General features: G+C 41.5%; 3 protein-coding genes across 4 annotated transcripts in view; 1 reads left to right on the top strand and 2 right to left on the bottom strand.

Annotated features, from left to right (window-relative positions):
* The first annotated feature begins 257 nt into the window (after window positions 1-257).
* tmem62 (transmembrane protein 62) lies at window positions 258-10,289 on the top strand. Its single transcript, XM_080784399.1, has 14 exons — window positions 258-568; window positions 682-923; window positions 1,522-1,633; window positions 1,893-2,030; window positions 3,085-3,130; window positions 4,190-4,331; window positions 4,677-4,801; window positions 4,972-5,094; window positions 5,387-5,542; window positions 5,884-6,043; window positions 6,215-6,413; window positions 7,138-7,242; window positions 7,358-7,476; window positions 7,600-10,289. Exons 1-14 carry the CDS (start codon window positions 514-516, stop codon window positions 7,918-7,920), a joined length of 2,043 nt encoding a protein of 680 aa, XP_080640525.1. The 5' UTR covers window positions 258-513; the 3' UTR covers window positions 7,921-10,289.
* A 655-nt stretch (window positions 10,290-10,944) lies between these two features.
* ptgr2 (prostaglandin reductase 2) overlaps window positions 10,945-21,135 on the bottom strand; it is a 174,759-nt gene continuing 164,568 nt past the window's right edge. Inside the window, exons 1-8 of one of the 2 annotated variants that reach the window (XM_080784403.1) lie at window positions 16,130-16,283; window positions 15,508-15,626; window positions 14,847-15,038; window positions 13,863-14,033; window positions 13,074-13,286; window positions 12,656-12,865; window positions 12,389-12,428; window positions 10,945-12,145 (exon numbers count right to left, since the gene is read on the bottom strand). In XM_080784403.1, the coding sequence (XP_080640529.1) occupies window positions 12,087-12,145; window positions 12,389-12,428; window positions 12,656-12,865; window positions 13,074-13,286; window positions 13,863-14,033; window positions 14,847-15,038; window positions 15,508-15,626; window positions 16,130-16,169 (1,044 nt within the window). In that variant the 5' untranslated portion in view covers window positions 16,170-16,283 and the 3' untranslated portion in view covers window positions 10,945-12,086. Of the gene's footprint in view, window positions 12,146-12,388; window positions 12,429-12,655; window positions 12,866-13,073; window positions 13,287-13,862; window positions 14,034-14,846; window positions 15,039-15,507; window positions 15,627-16,129; window positions 16,284-21,135 lie in introns of those variants that run through there. The other variant, XM_080784404.1, reaches the window with a different exon arrangement.
* On the bottom strand, window positions 17,475-20,801 carry LOC308329834 (transforming acidic coiled-coil-containing protein 3-like; the record flags this gene model as incomplete). The annotated part of the gene is made up of 9 exons (XM_080784336.1): window positions 17,475-17,537; window positions 17,652-17,772; window positions 17,865-18,019; window positions 18,764-18,936; window positions 19,383-19,512; window positions 19,954-20,026; window positions 20,142-20,272; window positions 20,379-20,437; window positions 20,648-20,801. The coding sequence occupies 9 exons, from the start codon at window positions 20,799-20,801 to the stop codon at window positions 17,475-17,477; spliced, it is 1,059 nt and encodes a 352-aa protein (XP_080640462.1).

Here is a 21,135-nt window from a genome sequence, read left to right as displayed (position 1 = left end):
GCAGTGGGTCTTTAAAGCTCGTGCACGGACTCACGGAGCCTTCCAATCGGAGAGCGCGTGAACGTGTCTTTTTTAGTTTTAGCCCACTCATTAAAGTCAAGTGTTGAGCAATTATTTATGTGTTGAGTGTGAGCAACATATAGCATGTTATATAATGTAAACACACGAGGCAGTGGGTGCAGGCCTGTATTCCTGACCATGAGATGCAGAAGAGCTTCAAAGCGGAGCTGTCTAGGAGTTGGGCAGAGGATGGATCAGAGATGGGAGTGATCTGTTTGGAACGCGACCCCAAAAAAATGACACTTCCCGCAAAGACTTGTGGGAGGATGCATCAAAGCTATGACGACTCTAGCTATGACGACTCCGAGTCCAGCCGGTCAGTGTGGTGGCTCTGGTAGCTTAGCGAGCTAGCAGCAGGCTTCCTCCTCCTCCTCCTCCTCCTCCTCCTCCACCACCACCTCCTCCTCCACCACCCCTCCTCACTGACAAGAAGACACCTGAACGGAGCTCTGGATGAACGTTGAGCCTCGATGCCACCCTCCGGGCTGCGATGGACACAGCGACAGCGGTGTGAGCCTCGGCTTCTAGCCATGTAGCTAGTTAATGTTCGTGTGTTTTGTATAGTAGTTAGTCCCCACCACCACAACCACCAGTAAGTAACTAGCTAGCTATTGTGTCCAGGACAAGCAGCAGCAGTTAGCCGAACCTCTCGCCACTACAGGAGGAGGATGCTGAGGCTGTTCGGGTCGTTGGTTCTGCTTGGATTGGCCCTGGCGTGCATCACCTCCTGGGTGCTGGACAGCTACGACACGGCTTGGCACCCCAAGCGGAGCATCCAGCGCCCCTCTGCCCGAGATGTGTCCGGGGGGGCTCTGCCACCTTATCCCGATGGCGAATTGGACAATATATTCTGGTTCATACAGGTGAGGGAGGCGTTATTTATGTCTTGTTATAGCTATATGCACTGTCAAATTGACTTGACAGAGCATTGACTTCATATCGAGTATTTATTGACTAACATGGTCAAAGCTATGAATTAAGTAGGACATGATCTACAGTAACAGTGAATTGCTGGCTATAGCTGGATTTGATGCCCTGCCAACCTATTTTAACTCCTTACAAACTGGGTCACTGACCGGAGAGCTATCATTTAAAAAATAAATCAGCTTGAGTCGACCACAGTAGTGAAGACTTTGAACTCTGCTGGTATCCTCTATGAGTCTATGTACTGTGTACATAGTAACCTGGGTATTATACAAGGACAAGCAAGGCGGATCTGAGATAAGTCCTTATTGTCACTCTGCTATGATGTTTCATCTAATATCAGGCCTTGTTAATTGAGTACCACAGACGAAAAACAGTCTTAAGTCCAAATTTCATTCTGACCCCTCCACGAAAAGGCCTCGTTGTCCTGACCCCTTATCTATCATTTATACATTATGGATAAATAGTGTGGACTTAGACTGTTTTTCATTCACCCATATTTTGGTGTTGTTGTTTTGTTTTGTTTTTTGACTCAAGGTTTCTGACATTCACATTAGCCGATTCCGTGACCCAAGACGCATTCCAGACTTTGAAAAGTTCTGCACCAAAACCATTGAGGTTATCAAACCAGCTCTGGTGCTTGCAACAGGTAATTGGTCATTCTCTCCTGCTTGTTAAGCTTGTAAAGCTTGTTTTTACACATGGAAACTCGATGCTTTTCACATAATCAGATGCCTATAGGAAGAGCCTTGTATGCACTGTGGCTGCACCTTGCCTTACCGGAGTGGGTGGGGTCCTTATTTTTCTGACTCTTAGTCATAGATCTGTCTGACAGTAGTGCTGAATGTGCTTTATCCCTGACCTTGTATCGTCAAGCATCAATATTTCCCTCTCTTTGTGTATGACAGGAGATCTGACGGACGCTAAGACAGAGAGTAAGGTTGGGTCTCTTCAGCACGAGGTGGAGTGGCAGGCCTATCACAATGTACTGAAGAGGTCCAGAGTGATGGAGCGCACAAAATGGATCGACATCCGTGGAAATCATGGTGATTAACGCTAGAGCTATACTGTATGTAAATAATCTGTAGGGGGGAATAAATCACAAAATGTTGATTTTTTTAAATTACAAGCATCTCTGAACACTAGATTTCTAACAAATGTTTTCTTGCTTCCATCAGAATGAATCTCTTGCCTACATAATGAAGCTGCATGTCAGAGAATATCCTTTGTTATGTTGATATTTCCGTTGTTACGTATGTTGATCTTGAATTTACGTCATTTTTTCCACTGACCACCCACATATTTTGGAGCATTTATCAGAGTGCTGAAAATGAAAGCATTATTCAGCAAATCTCTAGGCCAGTTTTCAGTCTAAACCAACACTGCATAATGCTGTTCCTTGAACTGAACGAGCATCAGAGAAACAGATTACAGCATATTGGAGAATGGAAAGAGTCCATTGTCCATTCAGCTGTTTATTGTAGCATCATATGAAAAGAGCCCCCCCTCCATTATTAGATTGTGGGCTATTAGATGCGAAACAAGATATCCCCACTTTGGTACAGACTAGAAAAATCCATGGTATTGTATCTGTGGAGGCATTTCTTTTCCTGACAGATATTCTTATACTATTGATCAAATCTGTTTAACAAATGTCCTGTCAGTTTGTCATGGTTTTTTTTCTTCTTCTTCTTCTTCTCTGGTAACGACGAGGGAATGATGTCGATCGATATCTCAGACTCAGAGTAACACGAGGAAATGTAGTCGTGGAATTAAACATCCATTGTCTCGAAGGAAATTCTTCATGTGAATATTGGACTGTTCTTTGGTTAAGACATCCCCATCCACTGTCCCTCTGGACACACACATAGCCCTCCTGCCCTGGGATTGAATTCTGCTAGTAGGCTACATTCCCTCCTTTGAGCTGTTGCCCTCTGTTTTCCTATAAACGGCAAGGGAACTAAAAAGAACTGCCCCCTGTCATTTTTATAATTGGTCTGGTCTGTCCTGTTGGTGTTCATAACAGTTAAATGTCACTGGGCTCTGATGTGCTTGGAGCTCACTGTTCAGTGTCTTACCCCATTTCCGTTCTCCCAACAGATGCCTTCAACATAATCTCGTTGGACAGCGTCAACAACTATTACAGGTCTGTAATATGGTGTGGTCAATACACCATTACACCATGTTCTAGAAGAGGGCCTAGGCATTAACTGAAGCTTGCATATGCATGCAACTATATCTAAATTGGTGTCAAATAATTGATTCAACAATGCATCGCGATTCGGCCATGCACAATTCTGCATCGATGCAGCAACATGACATAATCGATTATAGCATATTATACTGTAAATACAATATTATATAAACGGTAATATTATATAATTCTAAATAAAATATGTTGTTCATATGTTGTTGACTTCTTGTATCGACGGTAATATAGCATTTTGACCTATGCAGTCTTCATCAGAGTCATTCCTCTGATGAAGACCGCATAGGTTGTTTTCTATATGCTCCAGTGTCCTCTCCTTCTGCAATGTTGTGCAAGAATTGAAAAAATTTAAAACACCATGTGAGCTTGGCTATTTTCACTATTTCTGAACTATTTAGTCAATAATGACATATATGATTGATTGATTGAATACTTTATTAGTCGGAAATGTAAACATACCTAAAAAGGATGCCAGGTTAAAAGTAGTTAACGTTAGATGATAATTTAATTTATTAAAAACGTAATTTTTTTATGTTGAACCCGTAAACTGAAAGTATGATTCGTCTAGTCTTATCTGACTATTTGTAAACCATAGTGCACATCTCTGTACTGTGTTGCCTGTCTTTGAAACATGAGTGGTAGCAGGCCCATTTATTGACTTTAATCCAAGCTATCTGAACTATCTGAAAGACAGAAATAGAAGCCTACGTGGCCAGACTGCTGCTCCTGTCCTTTTGACATGAACAATATTTCATGCCTCAATTGTTCTGTTGCTCTTGAAGCTGATTGATGTCACGTCTCATTAATGTTTCTAATGTTGTGGTCATCTCCTGCAAGACAAATTCCCTCAGAGGCATTAGAGGCCTCATTCATTCATCTCTATAGCTTCGTGAATTAGATTATCCTCGAGATCATTCTGGAAGCCAGCCGCTGGCTCAGTTCCAAACTGTGCTTTTGTTTACTACTTTGACTTTCTTTACTTTGATGTTTCTCTAGAAAGTACTCGGCTAATCAGAAAGTTGGCTCCTTCCATTATGTTCACAAAACTCCCTTTGGAAACTATTCCTTCATCTGTGCTGATGCTACCCTCACACCAGGACCCAAGAGGCCATATAACTTCTTTGGGATTCTTAACCAGGTAGGCCTGCTGGGTGGGAGAGTGGAGCAGAAGAATAACATAATAAAATGCAATCAGTGAATAATATATAAGCTGTAGGCATCATAAGTAATTTTCTCCCTCGTTTATTAATTTTGGATCTGTTTTAATCCCTGCCACTCTGATCTGTCTGGTAAAAATGCTTTTTCTATACGTGTGTCTGTGTGTGGCTTAGAAAGGTATGCAAATAATTCTATACCTGCTGTAACTACAGTGTGTACTATGGTGAGATGGTTGAGTGCTCCTCTGTGAAAATGCATCACTTACTGTACAACAAGCACAGAGTGACAAAAGCTCCTCACCTATGTTTTACCCCTGCCAACCCAGACCCAGATGAACTTGCTTGCATCGTTTAGGGCTGAGAGTCGTAGCAGCAACCAGTCCATCTGGTTTGGTCACTACACCACCTCTACTGTCATCTCTCCCTCTCCCGGAGTCAGGGACGTGATGAGGTAACTAACAGTGGAATGCATTAATTAATCGGTATACCTCCGCTAAGGCTGTTGTTCTACTGTTGTTAACTTGTTATACTGTTACATATCAACTGACACATAGTTTGCTTCATGTGGTGTACAGTATATACAGTACTGTAGTTAAGTGTACCCCTCCCCCCCACGTGCAGCTCAGCTGTCGCTTATCTGTGTGGACACCTGCACACTCTGGGAGGATTGATGCCAGTCTTACACAGCCGACACCCCCAAGGTACCCTGGAGCTGGAGCTAGGGGACTGGATGGACAACCGCAGGTAATACAGCATGACATTCATTATTGAGAATCGTTTGAGAATGGATTTTTTTATATGGATCAACGAATCGAATAATTGTAATTTTAAGTGTTATTTTTGTCAGGCAACAGTGTCAGAAATAGTCAATATAGCCGGTCTTTATTTTGTTTTGTATTGACATTATTTTTTTAAACGTTTAGCCTTAAATAACGATTGATTATTAATTGAATATTTTATAAATCGACCTATTTTTTAAATCGATTAGGTTTCATGAACTGTTTCACACCCCTTATTTCATGGTTCATTCCTGCAGGTATAGAGTTCTGGCCTTTGACCATGACATGCTGAGTTTCTCTGACCTGACGTTTGAGCAGTGGCCTGCTGTGCTCATCACCAACCCAAAGGAGGCACAGTACCTGCACCCTGGCCTGGAGCCTCTGGGTCGAATACAGAGATCAACGCACATCAGGTCTCCCCTCTGTGTGTGTGTCATCCTGAACCGTGACAGACTCCCACACTACTGCCCTCTCCATCTTCTTCAAACTATGCATTATCTGTTGATTTATGTAAAAATGTCCAGCCAGTGTTATCGTTTATCATAATTATAATTGACCACCTGTTCGTCTGCATGACTATAATATTCTATAGGGATGTGAGTATTCAGGATCTTTGCTTTAAAGTTCCGTTTTCTAGACAGTACATTGACATTGATTTTCTTCGTTTACTGTTGCCCTGCCACCCCAATACAGCTTTCTTGTGTGGTTTCACTACTATTCAATTTTAACTTCTGTTCCTCCTGTTTTCCACCAGAATTCTGGCCTTTTCTGACGCTCCGGTCACGGCAGTGCATGTGAATGTGGACGGGGAGCCGGTAGGAGCGGGTCGTCCTGCTGGGGGCCCTCTGTATGTGGTGCTGTGGGACCCCTCTCTCTACCTCACTGGACTACACAGCATCCGGGTCAAAGTGGAGGTTGGTACTGTTCTACTACACATGCTGAGACTCTGGAATGGTTTGTTTATTTGTGTTTGACGTATGTTCTGTGCAATGGAATCATGACTATGATTTGTGTGTGTGTGTGTGTGTGTGTGTGTGTGTGTGTGTGTGTGTGTGTGTGTGTGTGTGTGTGTGTGTGTGTGTCAGGACTCTGCAGGACGGTCAACAGTGCGGGAGCAGGAGTTCACCTTGGAGGAGGACCTGTCGCCCAGCTTCGGCCTCTTTCAGTCCTTCATCCTCCTCACAGACCACTACATCCTGGGCCGTGTGGCCTTCATTATCATCATGCTGCTGAATGTCGTTACACTGCTGCTCTTCAGGTTCCTCCCTGTTCCCTCTGGCAGAGGTCAGTTACACCTCCCATCCATCATCATGACAGTCTCGTAAAACGAGGATCCGTTCTCCTCAGCCATTCACTTCTTCTCCTTCTGGACACTAATGTTATATGTCAATTTTTGTTTTATTACGGCATGTAGAACAGACAGGCTTTGTCTATCTCTATAGCTCTGTTTCTATATGTGTATCTGTCCGCACATGCAGTAGACCAATCACAGCACAGCTGTGTGCCACATGCATTGAACGAACCACACAGCTCAGCTGATGCTGCTACTCTGTACGTCAACCACAGCACTGGGACAGAGTTTGCAATATTTACAACTTGTTATCAAATCAAAGAAAAAGGTCCCGCACACACAATTTGAATTACTAAATAGCATCCTTTTTTTTTGCAAGTTTCAGATAGTGTGCAGGACACTTTTCTTTGATTTGATATCATAGATTCCTTTCTAAACAGCCATGGCATATTGAGCAAAAACCTGCAGTAGCCAGTGAGAGTGAGCTGACAGAGAATCGTCTCACCTCCAGCTTGAGCTGCAAAATGTATAAATCATGCTTTTTCCGTCTTCTCAACCATGACTTGTGGACCCCAGAAAGACTAGTGACCGCAGCAGCGGAAGCTAATGGGGATCTGAATAAAGAATAAAGATAAATTAAAGAACTTCATCAAAATAGTAATTTAGTTCATTACGTCATTGAGTCACTATAAGTAATTTACTGCCATTCCTCTCCAGCATCTACAGGGCTGTCCTCTCAAGCTTGCTTCTCCCTGCACCTGGTCAGTAAGATGAACACCTTCTACTATTCTCTACTGCTCTTCAACCTGTGTACGGCATTGGGTGAGTCCTTTGTGTCGGTCAGACAAGAGTAGGGTGTACAATACATTTTGATATTGTAAAAGTTCTTCTTCTTCTGTCATGACGGCTGTCGTGGGCTTGTTCTGTCATCCCACAGGCCCGTGGTTCATAGGAGAAATGATAGATGGGCATGGTGGTGCCTGCTTCGCATTTGGAGTATTCATCGATGGCCACTTCCTGGAGGGCAGTCTCACTTATGTTGTTGGTGTCATTCAAGTAAGTAGACCTTTCTATAGATGGTGTGGAGTTTTCATATTAACACTGGTGGAATGTGTTGACAGCAGCATTCATGGTGTGCAGTTATAAAGCTGAATTCCTTCCTCCCTGCTTCGTGTCCAGCTGCTCTTCTTCAACATGCCTCTCACCTGCTACCTGTGCTGGAGCCTGAACCAGCGCTGCCGCGGCAACACCTTTCGTTCCCACTTCCTGCGGCCAGGCTGCCGCTGGCGGACCCTCACGGTGCACGCGGCCATGCTGCTCCTCCTGACCTGGCAGGCCTACTCCTGCTACTTCCTGTTGGAGACTTACGGCCCGCTGGCCTTCTTCCTGTCTCCGGTCCGCACGTGGGCGCTGGGCCTCAGCCTGTTTCTGGTCTACCGTGCCTGGTCGGGCCCGGCACCTCATCTCCGTGACAACAGCAAGACCACCTCTCCCTCTTGACAGTAACATTTGTTTTTATTTTTATTTTATTTTGTTGCACTGTGCCAGCCCAGTTCTCCTTGAGCCTCACTTACGTTTAGCTGTTTCAACCGTTTCAAATGAAATGGGTTGCCATGGTGGGCAGTCTTTTATTTGTATTCCCCAACACTGGTCTGTACAAGTAAAGCAGATCAACTTATCATGAATGATATTTCCTTTATGTCTAATTACAGGGTTTCCCAAACTATTCCATGCCAAGGACCTCTCTGGCTGTGGCCCCTATTGCGGAATCACAAAAACAAAGGAAATGTTTGTCAAGATTTGGTGAATTACTTCCCTAAAATATTATGAATGCAAAATAGGGATGCTATAGGTTTAATTGAATTTGAATTGATGAAACCTTTTATACCTATATTTCCAATTAGCACTGCCCCTATGACAGCCCCCACTTTGAAAACCACTGTCCTTTTACAAACCGTTTCAGCTCCAACACAGGTCCTGTAGAACCTGAGGAGTGCAGGACACACGAAGACATAATATTTTGAGCATCACAAACATTAATATATTTCTACAGCTATGTTAAAAAAACATCAGCAACCAGTAAATCATTATAAAATCGCACACTGTATATGTGGCCTTAGCGCCATTGGATTTTTTATTTTTTTAATTTATTATTATTGTACGGCTTTGCACGTTTCTGTGCTGCGCTGATTCCGGTGAAATCGAGAGCCATTACAGAAAGCTCAACAGCTTCCAGTGAGTCTGTGCGGCACTGGCGGTTCACCCAGCAAAGCAAATCGAACATTCATCCATCCTAGTTGACGGAATATACAGTTTAGTGAATACACAAGCTGTAGAGTTCGTCTCATTTGTTTATATCTGTAACTATGTGCGACATACTGCACAAACCACAGAGTTGCATGTACAAATTGCTTAGTCAGTCATCAGAGCATAACAGCATTGTCATAGACAATCTCAAACAGGAGCACGCACAATTTAAGTGCACAACAACACAGAAGCTCACAGGGGAAATGCATGACACATGAACATAACTATTATTTCATCTTTGTGGAGTGTGGACACTGTGGGTGAGGATCGCCACACAACAGCAGTGTGAAACGAGTCTAAAAATCAATTTTTACTCTCCTCATGGTTATATATTTTGTCATTGCACTACCTACAAGCCACCCCCATTCCACACACAGCATTTGTACTCCCTTCACCTGTCTTTCACCTCCTTCCAAAGTCACTTTATATCACTATCCTGTTTCTAGGTAGTATTGTTTTAATATGCATGTTATTGTTTCTGGCCATGTTCATAGCATGTGTACAGTGTAAAAAGAAAAAGAAAAACTATAAACTTGGATATAATGAAGGAGGATATATAGCGTTTTGCTGTATGGGAACTGGTCTTCTGTATACAGCAGATGATACTACTATATGAGAGCTGTGTTCTGCCATGGTCTCAGACAAAAATAAGCTGACTCATTGACTCTAGATCTAGCACTTTTTTGGAAGGGTTGCCTTGGCCAACTGCCACCTTACCTCTGCCAAAGGATGAATAAGAGCTTCAAACCCATTCTCCTCACTGTTGAAGGCTGAACGTGCCAAAGCACTGACCCCCCCCCTGTGTTTACTGACACATTGGTGACCCTCAATGAGCAAGGAGTATAGTGTATCAACACCAACTGGTACGAGTTGACCGGGGTTATGTTCTTTACTTTTCCCTCGTCATCAATCTCTTGCCCCCCCCCCCCCCACCCCAGAATGGGATGCTAGGGTTCAAGTGGTTACATTTTATACAAAATGTTTATTACTACTAGTACATATTTAGTACGCTTACACACAGATCAAAACAGTACTTAATTCATCTATGAATATTTAAAATATGGTGTGTGTGCAAACCTTTTTGCCTGCCTGGGCAATTGAAAATGTCCTGCCGTTTAATTTCTGGACTACTGTATTGTAATGCCAAACATGATGACACAGAGGCTGGCCTGACTTCTCATACTCCTTGCTAAATGTCACATTACATCAGCTGTGCGTTTCTCAGGAAAGTGAGCACTTGAACATTAGGCTGGACCCAGTAGTTTTTCCAGTAACTGATGTTTTTATACTGCAGTAGCTCAGTGATAAACCATGTTGAACAATGTAGACGTGTGGTGGCTAAAAATAAGTTTAAGAAATGATGAATGTGATTATAGCTGTGGTGAAATGAGATGCACTTGTATTATGCCGTTTATTTATTTTGTTTGTACTACTGTGTGATCCCATGTCTGTATCACTGCACTTGGTGGGGATCTTAATCTAGGAGGATTGTCCTCCCTTGCAATCAGTCTGTTTAAGTTAAGCAAAGAATATGAAGTATGAAGTAAAATGTTCCAGCTTTGTTTGTGAAATCATCCTTGTTCAGAATGTAACTTCCTTTTGTGAGTGTGTGAGAGCAAGCAACAGATACAGTATGTATGCAACTACAGATCCATTCTGGGTGACCATCAGAGGCAGTGTTTCTAGCACTGGATGCTTCCATCTCGTGCATGGGCTGGTTGACAAAGACAAAGTCACCTGGGACGACAGGTTACACGGCCAGTATAAAAACCTAATGTCTGTTTACAAAAAACTAATTTTTGCTAGCCTTCCGAGTGACAGTATTCTGGCAGTCATCCAGAATTCATAGTTGCATCCATAACTCTCTGTCTATATTAGTTTTAAATGTTTTTTATTTTGTATTCAAAGCTGTAATAAGACATCCTAATTCGAATCTGCAAGGACATTGGAACTTGGAAACTACTGGGAATTATGTGGCCAATCACAGCTTATACCACTGGACCACTGTATTTTTTTTAAAGCCATGTGAAAGGGACCATGCCTTCAATTATGGCATGTTTTCCCACCTGTTTCTCACAGATCTCTTGATTATATTTCTGTTTTGAGAAAACCTTTTAAAATCTGTATAGATGCTCATTCGGTACCTCTCAAATGTTATCTGACAAGTCCACTGGGGGGCAGTATTCTCAGATCAATGTTTTTTACTCCCCCCCCCCCCCCCATTTGTCATTATGCTAATTCCAAATCCCTGTAGTCTGTCACTGCTGACCCCTACTGGTTGGTCTTGGAGAGGGTGAAAAGATAGCCTCATGGACCCGGGCGTTTTAATGTAGTGACAACCACAGCCTTGCTGCTGCAATACACCTGATGTTGCTAGCTGCTTCTTTTCACCTGACAGTGAGGAGTTTCATTGGGAGGGCATAACCCATTCAGAGGAATTCGTTCTCAGTTCCACTCCCTGCTGAACAGGCACCCCGACAAACCTGCAGTGACAGAGATTGCCATCCCTGCCCGGGATCCTATTGAAAACACGACCAACTGTGTTCATTGGAGTGCCCGGCCCAAGCCGAATGCACCGTGGAAGATTCAAACCCCAGTCCCTCCACGGTGGTGGGGAGGAAATGTATCCTTGCGCCACCCGGTGACCCGGACATCCTGATTGGATCTTTCTTTTAGTTCAGCTCAGTTTCCCCATTTTTATGCATGGACTATTATTTTTCAGCATCATCATAAGCACCAATGCCTTGTCTAAAAGGGATAAGCCTCACAGCTCTACTTTCATCAGCACGAAATGCCACCAATCATAAACTAGAGACAATTGTTTTGTACTGTACATTGAGGATTAACCACCAGAAAAGTTCACTTTGACTGTACGGACTGATGTAAATCAGACTTTTTCCACATCCTGTGGTAAAAACGACTACTTCAATATATATATTAAGAAATCAATGATTTTACACATGCCACATGTTTTAATTGTGACAAATGAGAGGAAACCACAATTTGATTTCATTAATGGTTTATAGTGCTGTGGAATAAATTGTTCATTATGATAAATCATATGTCCAGTTTTTTTATATTCATAACATGAAAGTGCTACTATAATCCTTTGCCATTACCACAATACTTTGCCCACTAAAGTATATCAATTAGGCCTATGTAAACTGTAACTACTGCTATAAGACTGATTTACAATTAATACTTGTTTTTACGTGTAGGTACAGTGCAAGTTCAAATTCTAAAATCAGTGATTGCATAAACTTCCAAATTTACAGCTAGTTAAAACTATTCTGAATTCAATCATTTCATATACTGTACCCACGCCAGAAGTGTTAGCAAATATGACAGAATCTCTTCAATCACATCTTAATGATCTGCTTGCCAATGTTTCCACCTTTCATCATGGAGCAAAACGCCTCTGCAAAAGAACAAGAAAATATTTCTGTATTGATTTGAATTAAATTAATTTCCAAAAACAAAAACATCACTGCTTTGAAAATAGTCACTTGATGAAAATAGTCACTTGATGTACAGTAAAGGAAGAAAATGGACTGCATATCTTTTTTTCGTACGAGTGAATACACCAAAATAATCATTTCAACAGTAATGTTACAGATATTGTGCTGGGGTGATCATAAGGTAATAAATTTTCACACATTACCTCCCGTATTCTCAATGCCATCCACCACCGTTTCCAAGACCTGATAAATGCAGACAATTATTAATGTTGGACACACACACACACACACACACACACACACACACACACACACACACACACACACACACACACACACACACACACACACACACACACACACACACACACACACACACACACACACACACACACACACACACACACACACACACACACACACACACACACACACACACACACACACACACACACACACACACACCTCACCTTCAATTGTCCAGATTTAACCCAGAGGCTGAGCTGAATGAGGGCAGCATCAATTTCATCCTTGTAGTTCAACACCATGAATCGCTCCCTAGTGATATTCCTGCTCTGTAGAACTTCCTGCGTTTCCTTGCTCAGAGGCGGAGGGTAAGGCACATCCTTGTTGTATTGAGATATCTGACCGCACAGGACCACATGACCACCATCATTCATCTGTAGGTGGAGGGGAAGTGGGTGAAAGATGAGCGTCCACCACTTCTACACAACTGACCGTCGTGCAGATGCATGAGGAATATGGAAGTTCAGCTAAATCTTCCAACCCCCATATGTCATCTATTTCCTGCAGTAAAAGCTATACTTGAAATGATTATTATAAGGAAGTTCTTGGATCCAAGTAGGTGTAGTGTGTCCATAACTGTACCTGTGCTATTATAGTATCACTAATGGGGCCTCCCACATTGTCAAAGTAAACATCTATCCCGTCAGGGCAGCACGTCCTGAGCCTGGTGGAAATGTCGTCCTCCTGACGATAGTTGACTGCCGCAGAGAAACCCAGATCCTCTACGAGAACTTTACATTTCTCATTGGAACCACAGATCCCCACCACCCTCGCACAGCCATCCAGACGCCCTATCTTGGATAGAAAGAGAAGGATGAGATTTTTTTTTATATTATTAGGGTTTCACTTCAATTTTCAAGAACATTTCTTGTCACATGCACACTTGATGTTATGTGAAAATGGCTTGCTAGTATTGTCCACGGTCCTATTAAATAATATATATATGCTTAGTATTGCCAAGTAAATGCTTACAAGGACTCAGGAACACTGTTAATAAGGCTGCCAAAGCAATTTATAGGGCTGTAGAGGGATAAATATAGAAATCTCCCCAAATCATGAGAAGTTCATAGTAAATAAAAATAAAAATACAAATGCCTGGTTCTTTCCAAATGATTGCAGGTCTCTCAAGTTTCTATGGAAACTTGTAACAAAGTTGGAAAGCAGATGCTCTTTACTCAATATTGTAAAAACAAAGTAAATGGCTTATTAACATTAAGAAGACATTTGGCCTGCGTACACTAAGAAAGATGTCACATTTCAGATTATGCATGTGTAAAGCATGTGAATTTAAAAAAAAGTGTTATATTCACTTGTATACTGTACATATACTGTGTATATAAAATGCATTATTATTGTACACTTTGGATTTACCTGCCCAGCTATGGACCCACAAGCCCCAGCTGCTCCGCTCACCACCAGGGTCTGATTAGCCCCTTTGACCACATGACCCTTCTCTCTCATGCCCAGAAATGCAGTGAGGCCTGTCATGCCAACTGCACCCAACAAGTGGGACAAATGTCCGTCAACGGACTGGGGATCAACCTGTGGTAGAAAGATTATGACAGTTTGAGTGTACGGCAAAAGCTTGTGTTAATTTAACCTGATGCCGATTCTAATGTCTTCTAAATCCCAACAATTTTCTCTGTTTTCAGTAGTTCTCAAAACGTTTTCATGTCTCAAAATATGTTGTTCCAGGGACACCCAGAAGCAAAGATTTGAACAAAAGAAAATCACACCCGTGTGAGGGGCGCTCTTGTCATCATACCTCATCACAAAGAATTTAGATGTGGATGGCTATTTCGGTCCTACACGAAGATTAAATTCCCATTAACAATGAAGCAATAGACAGTGGTCCGGGCGCATGCCACATATAGGCTTTGGCCTAACAGCGCGTCGCTGTTCGAGTCCTGTTTATGATGACCTTTGCTGCATGTCTCCCCCTTCCTGTCAGTATTCAGTTGATACTATCAATAAAGGCAAAAAAGCCAAAAACAAATCTTTACAAATAGACATGTTACGTCATGATGACAAATCATCATCGCCACAAATATTTGTATCAGGACACTGTCTACAATGATAAGAGCACCCCTCACTTCACACGGGTGTGATTTTTATCCTCAATAAAATTTGCTCAGCCAATCAAATCACCGCTATGGGTGATCAGCCAAATCATCGCTATGATTCACACAAAGCTGTTTGTGTGAATGTTACACAGATGCTTTCCCGGAAAGTGCACAAATTGATCTGTAAATTTGGGGTTTACATGTGTATTACATAGCGGCAGACCGGCAGTGCAACATGGTATAACGGTAGTTCTAACAAAAACCAAGCACTGTATACATACACTAATATTACCTTTTGTACACAACTTGCTTTTATAACATTATGGGTCTGGAATGGCCACATAAACGAAGTCACTGTATCTCCCTCAGAAATGGTGTCGCAGCAACTGGACTCCACCACCCCAACACCTCCACCATCCACACACTCAGACAGGGCCCAAGGTGTCAGGTATTCAGCACCTGTGTCCTCATTCATACGACATCTCTAGAATCACACAATACAAATGGTGTCATAGAATGGTTTAGCTTTAGGGATGCAACACTTATAATCAATTTAACAAGTGATCTTGAAGATCAACTACTTTCACTATTTCTGTGCGAGTGCGACACTGTTGTAACAAACAATTAAATAGGGCTCAAGTGTTTCTAACTAATCGATTTAGTCTAGTCTATGAACAATCAATTAGATGTTTTTGTTGATATATAAACTACCGTATGCAACTTCTCGATTATTCAATCACCAAAAACATTATTGACAAAAGACAAACCAATAAGAAGATAACCAATAGTTGCATTGCATATCAGAGATGGGTTTCGTGCTTATGGTTTTGCAAAACGGGAGCTCTAACTGCAATCTGTTGCAGAACAATTCATTATTAATACTGCTTATTGCTCCCAAACCTATGATTGTTTCATAAAAAATAATGCAGATGTAAAGTTACCAATGAACTTACCATGTAAGGGTCGACAGAGAGGTAACAAGTTCGCACGAGGACCTCTCCCTGCTTCAGGTCGCGTGATAGAGTAGCGTTCTCAAGGCGGAAATTGTCTGGAACTGGCACCCCATTTGTACCTTAATTAAGAGAAGGAGTTACAGAAGTTAGAACTCTATAAAAGTTGGTAACAACCTGGTCTACTTAAGCAATATTACACGAGAGGGTGTGGGTTAACGTGATTATTGCCACGACAGTGATGCGGTCAGGAACGAGACGGAGTCGAGTTCCGCAAGCATCACTGAAGTGGCAATAATCACGTTAACCCACACCCTCGAGTGTAATATTGCAATTCTACCACAGTTACCCTTAAAACTATTAAAATCGCTGAAAGAATATTTTTTTTTAATGACAGATGTAGTCACTACGACCACAACCTTCACAAGAAACTAGCTAGCCTAGCCACCAAGTTTGCTAGCGCTCTGGGAGAACAGAGCAGCTGAATCTTTGTTTTGATTAGGTGGTGAACAGTGCTGGTTTAACCCACGGCTAGAAGGCTGTTTCAACCAATAAGATTGCTTCCTCGAAACGACCTGTGGTAGAATCTACATACATTATACATACCGCATGCATACATACATACCGGGTCGAGAGTTTAACACCACTCTTTGCACCTGCAACATATTCACACATGCAACGACCGACGCCTGAGAGAGTCCTTGAGAATCAATTCACCAAACTCTTAAGACAGGAGACACGGTACAGCCGTTATAAGCAAGCACACTATGAGTAGCTGTCTGACTGCCTGCCTGTCCAATTCTCCATGAGTAGATGTCTGTCTGTCTGCCTGTCTATGAGTAGCTGTCTGCCTGCCTGCCAGCCAGCAAGTTGGTTAACAGAAAATAAATTGTTATGGCTGAGTAAAATAAAATACAATAAACACAATTTGCCTGAAAATAGATTACCCAGCTATGACCTTTTTCATGAAAAAAAATGAGTAGTGATATGGCTGACTGAGTAAAATAAAACAATCTACCTGAAAATAGATAGCTATAAGTGAAGAGCAATTTCCACAATTTCCATTTCCGCAATTTCCATTTCCGCAATTTCCTCAATTTCCATTTCCACCATTACCATTTCCGCAATTTCCATTTCCACCATTTCCGCAATTACAATTTCCGCAATTTCCATTTCCACCATTTCCATTTCCAACTATTAATGGCAGCTGGGTTTCATCATTCAAATAAAATAGAATTCTGTCCGTTTAGCTATAAAATTATGTCAGGGAATAGGGATACAGAGTATATGTCTTTCATTTGCATTGCATCTCCCCCCCCCCCCCAAGCTTTTATTTTCGTTCGAGTAATAGTACAACTCTAATAGTATTACTTATAATAATGTAATTAAAGATAACTTCATTCAGATTTATTTATTTTTATTTCATTTTCCAGATTTTTTTTTCTTCTTTTTTTTAGATTTTCATTGGTGGGCCAGTCATAATGGTCCCGCGGGCCTGATGTGGCCCGCGGGCCTGAGGTTGAGTATCACATAGTTTGCAAGACATTTGTGTTTCAGTTTTCTGAAAAAGAGTTCGTCAGTCGTGCCAAGTATTTGGCCACAGACCCACATATGAAAATATGTAGTTCTAATCTAGGGTCTACCCAGAAGCAAAGATTTGAGTTTAATTTTTATTTTATTTGTGGCATATGTTTACGATAAAAATCTACAAGATTGTATATCTGCTATTTTTGAAAAGCCAAAGTATAAAATAGTTAATAGCTTTATTAATGGGATACAACAAACAAGCAATAAGAGACATTTTAAACCATATAATCAGAACAGTATTAACTTTATTTGTACAAAATATTCCAAGAAATCTAATCAGAGCGACAATAAACATCAATAAAACAAAGTGTGCCGTTTTCAGCTCCTCTGGCCATTTTAGATGAGTTAATCACAGAACAGCAATAAGAGCAGAACATAAAACATTAAACGCGTGTGTATGTGATGAGTTCGTCGCAGACCTCTCTAAGCTCTTCACACTCTTTTCCCTGAGGTACAGAGAATGGTGAGAAAAAGGCAGAAAACATAAGTAGATATCTTCAGTTTAGAGAGTAGATAATCAACTAATGTCATTTTTATTCTGCTTAACAGTGTTCACTTACTTTCTGGTCAAGGCTCTTTTCCAGAGAATGAACCTTTAGCTGCTCCATGCGCAGCTGGGCTTGAAGTCCTGCCATCTCAGCCTTGAACTTTGACCGCACCTCAAAAATCTGTTTATTTGCCCTGAAAACAGCACAAGCACAGTCAGTTTACAAAACCAGTGTCTTGGCAGGGCTCATACAATAAACAGAATGGTAGAGTCTAGTAAATCTTACATCTCAAATTTCTCCTCGGCATGGGCTTTCAGTGTCTGATAGCGCTGCTCCTCCTTTTTGATCCTGGCCAGGGCATCCTTTTCTTCCAGGAAATAAAACGTCTGGGTTTCCGAGGCTAGGGCATCCTGAGCGCATGCTTTCAGAGTTTCTTCATTCTAGTAATTAGGCAGATAAAACAATTGTGTCATAACAAAAATTTCAGTTTATAAAAGCAAATCCTTTTTTGTACTTTTCAATCGGGCCGGCTATGCAAGGACTGAGCCTTAATAGGTGAGCCTTAGGTAGGTGAGCCCAGGCAAACGTCACCCACATTCCTAGTCTCTGTGCAATGTGTACAACTGTAGTCCTGGGGTTCTCGAAGATGGCATACTAATTTCCTGTTCTGGATCATTTTGGGTTGTGCATGCTTATCTGACCATTGGACAGACATGGGGAAACAACGATCGGATTAAGGTTGGTGAACAAGGTTGGTGCTCCCCGCTTGCGGTTATGGTTAGGGTTTGAGGTAGGTTGTCGTTCTAATGACAGTCGGGCCAATAGTATGTCGAAACTAAAGCCTGTACTGGGTGTACCCGATCATTTTACTATAGCTTTGTTTGATTGGGTCTGCAGCAGATTTAAACTGGGAAACACATATCAGGTGCAGGCGTTTACACAATCAGTTCAAATCTGTTGCAGAGCTCTCTCTCCATACCAGGCAGCCTACTGTATGTAAAACTACCCAATTCGATAAGTTTTAACACAGGTTGGCAGCGATTTTCAAGTGCTAGCTCTTGACACATGACAAGTTCAAGAAGTGTTACATCAGATCTTCAACATGTTCTCAGAATATGATGCGTGTTAAAAATTTGATATGTTCAGCATGACCTCCAAGTCATGCTGTGATGACTATTACTCACCTTTCTGCAACCTACAATGACCTCCTTATATTTGTCCAGTCTCTTTAAGACTTCAGAGAAAGACCTCTCCAAGTTACTCAGCTCGGTTTGCACTTGTTCCTTCTCCTGCAAGGCCTCCCTCAAGGCCTCCTTGAGGCTTGTTTCCATCTTCTGGCGGTCTCTCTCTTGTGTAGCTGGTAGAATGAGGCAAGATTGACAGAGACAAACAATGATCCATAAAGATGGGGGATAGTGCACATTCACAGAACCCTGCCATCAAATACAAATTCGGTTTCAATAACTTACATCTCATCTTTGCACTTGAGCTCTCGAGTTCAGAAACGATTCTCCTGTGCAAGAAATTGAAAAATTGCTTAAACTGTACATGAATAAAATTGATAAAGTAGCAAATAACAGTAATAAATGGCTCACTTCTTGTCCTCCGATTCTGCAAAAAGCTTGTCATATTTTGCTTTCCATTGCTTATCTTTTTCATTTGCCTGTTGAATAAATATACTCTATTGTTAGAATCAGTGTATGTCTGAATTTAATTAATCTAATTATTTCATACTCAAGACATTAACTTGACACTAAAAGTAATACATAAACAGTGGCAATGAGAATTAAATCAGCTCTTAACTTACCACCGTCTGAACCAACGCAATGGCTTGATCCATGTCTTTCTGACTGTATTTCAACATTTCAACAATTGCATCCTCTGTATTTGTTGGCTGGGGAAGAGCGACTTTGCACACATGCATTTCAGAATCCTGGACAAATGGATCCACAGTCTAAATAAAAATGAGAGTTTACATAGCTTAGATAGGCTGATTCAACAGCTTTGATGCAACACAAATTAACTCCATTTAATGTTACAAACCCATGAATTTCAGAGTTTTAAAATTGTAATGCAGCTGGTGGAATTTTAAAGCTTTTGCAAATCAACTGAAATGAAAAAAAAAGAAAAAAAAACTGATGCGATTTCCCAGTTCTGTTCCATCCCAAGGTTAAACCGCTTCCCTCTTTCTTTACTTTCACATTCCTTCGTGGCTAGCAGAAACATTGTCTAAAGTGTTTTACTGATGGGGTAGACAATTTTAGTACAATTTAAGAAGAAGTGATGGATGATCCAGAAAAAAAGGCTCTTGCATATATTGCAGGAATGGTTCAAGTATGACCAATTACAGTGGCAAATGTGACAGGTGACTTACTGATTCTATGACATCAACTAGCTTGAAATCATCTTGTGCAGCCTTTGTATCAGCAATCTGTGGAGCTTCCAAACTGAAAAGAAAGCACAGTTTAATTAATTGACTGGCTTTAAAGTAAAGACTATTTGATGCTCAGCATAGAACAAGTCAAGCTAGGGCATCTGGCGGGTGAGGTTGGTGCAACATACCGTGAAACAAAGGGGGCTAGACGAGGGATAGGATTCTGTGCACCAGGGCCCACTGCCTTTTTTGGGCTCTCTTTCATCAGGGGGTCAAACTTAAGGTAGAGAGACTGTTTCCTTAATTCAGATTCCTTGAACTGTTAACAGCAGATTAGCAAACAAAAAACACATTTAAATTTAGTACAAAAGTACAAAAGTACAAGGAAAACAAAAGAGAAGAAGAAACATGAGGGCAACACTCACGCTGCCAGTCCCACATTGTTCGAGGTAGTCCATTTGACCATCAAAGTAATTTGCCATGACTAGAGAAAAGATAACATAGCAAATTAAAGAGGGCAAATTAAGGTAGCTTATATTCAATGTATGGAAGAGAAATTTTATACTTAATTTAGTTATTTTTGAATATACAAATAAAAGAGTCCTCAAATGTACCACTCAAGAATACAAAAGATAAGTAAACATTAAATGTCTGTAGGTTGAAGTGTCCTAAAATGTGAGACAATATGACTTACACATGGTTCCAGGAACAAACTCCTCACTGGGTTCCAGCAGCCCAGTCTGTGAGTTCTGACCCAGTGTAATGAATTCAGGAGTAATAAACACAGGTTGCTCAGTCTCAAATCCCAAGTCAGGGCCAGGAGCAGTCTCCATCTTCTCAGTAGTCATGTTATTCTAAAAATAAAACAAAAAATATAGGCTTATAATCAGTGGTGTACAAACTAAGTACAGTGGTGGACAAATGTGTAAAAATACAAAGACTCAAGTTTAGTACAGATATAGTAGGGGGGGTTGTTAGTGTCCGCCACGGGTGTTAGAAATTTGCTGATTAGCATTGCTGCACCCCGCGTTGTTTTTATCCGAGCTGTTTTTTTGCCATTGGCTTTCAACTACGCGCCCCTATCGGTCGGGAGGAGTCTCAGGAGTGTGGCACTATCGGTGTGTTCGATATACGCACGCTGACCGCACTGCCAATACAGACTTAATAGGCAAGTGCGCTCCC

This window comes from Protomyctophum bolini, assembly GCF_963924005.1.
Source record: "Protomyctophum bolini genome assembly, chromosome: 15".
NCBI classification, from domain to species: domain Eukaryota; kingdom Metazoa; phylum Chordata; class Actinopteri; order Myctophiformes; family Myctophidae; genus Protomyctophum; species Protomyctophum bolini.
Note: the sequence above shows the minus strand (reverse complement) of the source record. Positions and strands in the feature narration are given on the sequence as shown.

Excerpts from the sequence above, each read along its gene's own strand:
- tmem62 (XM_080784399.1), top strand. The coding sequence starts at position 514 with ATGAACGTTGAGCCTCGATGCCACCCTCCGGGCTGCGATGGACACAGC. Across the intron at positions 3,131-4,189 it reads AGCGTCAACAACTATTACAG|AAAGTACTCGGCTAATCAGA; the intron begins GTCTGTAATATG and ends ATGTTTCTCTAG. Across the intron at positions 6,414-7,137 it reads CCCTGTTCCCTCTGGCAGAG|CATCTACAGGGCTGTCCTCT; the intron begins GTCAGTTACACC and ends ATTCCTCTCCAG.